Source organism: Pinus tabuliformis, chromosome 5_2 (assembly GCF_031772625.1).
Source record: "Pinus tabuliformis cultivar Carrire ecotype Pingquan chromosome 5_2, CPIR1, whole genome shotgun sequence".
Classification (NCBI taxonomy): domain Eukaryota; kingdom Viridiplantae; phylum Streptophyta; class Pinopsida; order Pinales; family Pinaceae; genus Pinus; species Pinus tabuliformis.
In genome coordinates, this window is record NC_142306.1 from 611,606,575 (window position 1) to 611,608,489 (window position 1,915).

Below are 1,915 nucleotides of genomic sequence, written 5' to 3' on the forward strand. Positions count from 1 at the left end.
ATACCCCATCATATTAACTCCTAATTTTTACACAAACTCAAAGTTGAGTTCGAATTTTAGGGTGATCTATCTGTGGGAAGAATTATAATGACAAAAATACAAAAAGATGAATGGAAAATGAAAATAAGATTACGTATTGTTTTTAAAATGTAAACTAATAACCAATTACATATGGTTAGGTTATTATATAGTGTTTTTAAAATTAAAAATAATAAACAAGCCTAACGCAATCTCATCAGTCACCCAGTAAAGTAAAAGCGAAAACAAGTGAAAATGAAAATTTTGAAGTTATTATTTACAACGTTATCGAGTTCACTCCCAGGTCACAAATAACCTGCTATCATATAAAACACAATTTAAACTACTTCAAAATAGAGTGAGGGAGGAATCAAATAAAAACGTTTACAAAGTGTGAATTCACTGGAGATTGAAAAGCACGAATCCATTGCACATATTCATTCCTCTTGAACTCAGCGAATACTTTCACATAAAATTTGAAGCAAAAACACACCGTTCAAACATTTAAAAACAATCATATTTGAAAAATAAAAAATCCACCTCCATTGTAGGTCTTCTATAATGTTATGATAAGTTTGTATGGCACACAGTTCATCTGAGCTTAACCAAAAATATACGAGTCATACAACCTCTGGTACCAATATTTTGAAACGGTTGTACAAACTTAACTTTGAATATGGGAGAGAAAGGTCGACAGGATCATTTAGCCTGTTCAACTAATGGTAGAAGAGACCACGAGTTAAACTGGAATGAACTCGCTCAATACATTACGAACTAAACTGAATATGGTCCATATTATTACACCCACCATTGGCACATTCACAGATCTATTTATTTGCCTTCCATGCCTATTAACCTATTCTTCAGACTTACCCTCAACCTCGACCTTCTCTTCGGTGGGAGCTCCTTCAGCTTTTTCTTCAACGCCCACGCCCTCGGCGGATGGTTGACCAATAGTCTCTCGTTTTGCAGGTTGGGGTGTTCGGGAATTTTGGTGGAATCGTTGAGTTTTGACACTTCGTCGGATTCCACCGGAGCCGATTCTGCTTCAGGCTCCGAGGCATGCAGCATTACAGTTATTTCCTCTGCAGATTTCTCTACGATGGGGGGGCTTTCATCTACTTTTTTCTCAGCTGCGGGAACTTCTTGTGTGGGACTGCAGGCAGGAGCTTCTTCTTCAGTAGGCCCTTCAATCATGGGTTCAATCTCGGTAACCTTCACAGCTTCCTCTAGGGGTTTCACTTGTTCTTCGCTTGTCATCAATTCAGCTGACGTGGTAACCTACACAAAGAAACAATGCATCACGGTATGATCAAATACTTGATAAGAGTTCGATCCATGCAATTTTTAAGTGGAAGTTGGGATCCGTAGATCTTGCTACAGATCAATCGATCTAAACTAAAAAATATGAAATCAAAACGGGTACGAGGCATAAAATTGTAATGTCTGTTATCCAGAACCTGTAGCAGCTGTTGGTGTTCTGGCTTGGCGCAGGTTAGTCGCGAAGGTAAGCCAAGCTACACATTTCGTTTTTCTGAAACACAATATGAGGGGCGATTGCTGCGGATTTTCAAAATTTTCATGCTGCCCTCCCTCTCATATTTCATTTCAAATTTCAAATTTTGAAAATTCCCGCTGGACTAGACTAGCTAAGTTTGAAGTATATTTCCCACCAACTACATTCACTCACTGCATTAACTATGTACGTTTAAAGTCAAATCGGTCAGGCCTGACGACGTCGGAAAGATGGAGCTATCGGAAAATGCATGGTCCATGGTCCATGAGGTATATGCCCATGAGGTATGGTCCATGCCGTCGCCGTGCTCTGTGAGACTCTGACAGAGGTACCCTCCATAGCATTAACTTTGCTATGGAGGTGGAAATAGGAATTGCCGTT

The 1,915-nt window shown here is 39.3% G+C and overlaps 1 protein-coding gene across 1 annotated transcript; it reads right to left on the reverse strand.

The window, feature by feature from the left end:
- Window positions 1-756: 756 nt before the first annotated feature.
- Window positions 757-1,673, reverse strand: LOC149160508 (uncharacterized). The gene is made up of 2 exons (XM_089434771.1): window positions 1,479-1,673; window positions 757-1,299 (listed from the first exon to the last, which is right to left on the reverse strand). The coding sequence occupies exon 2, from the start codon at window positions 1,276-1,278 to the stop codon at window positions 850-852; it is 429 nt and encodes a 142-aa protein (XP_089290897.1). The 5' UTR covers window positions 1,279-1,299; window positions 1,479-1,673; the 3' UTR covers window positions 757-849.
- Between the last annotated feature and the right edge of the window lie 242 nt (window positions 1,674-1,915).

What these genes read in the sequence shown, in the direction of transcription:
- LOC149160508 (XM_089434771.1), bottom strand. Translation starts at nt 1,278, where the DNA reads ATGACAAGCGAAGAACAAGTGAAACCCCTAGAGGAAGCTGTGAAGGTT.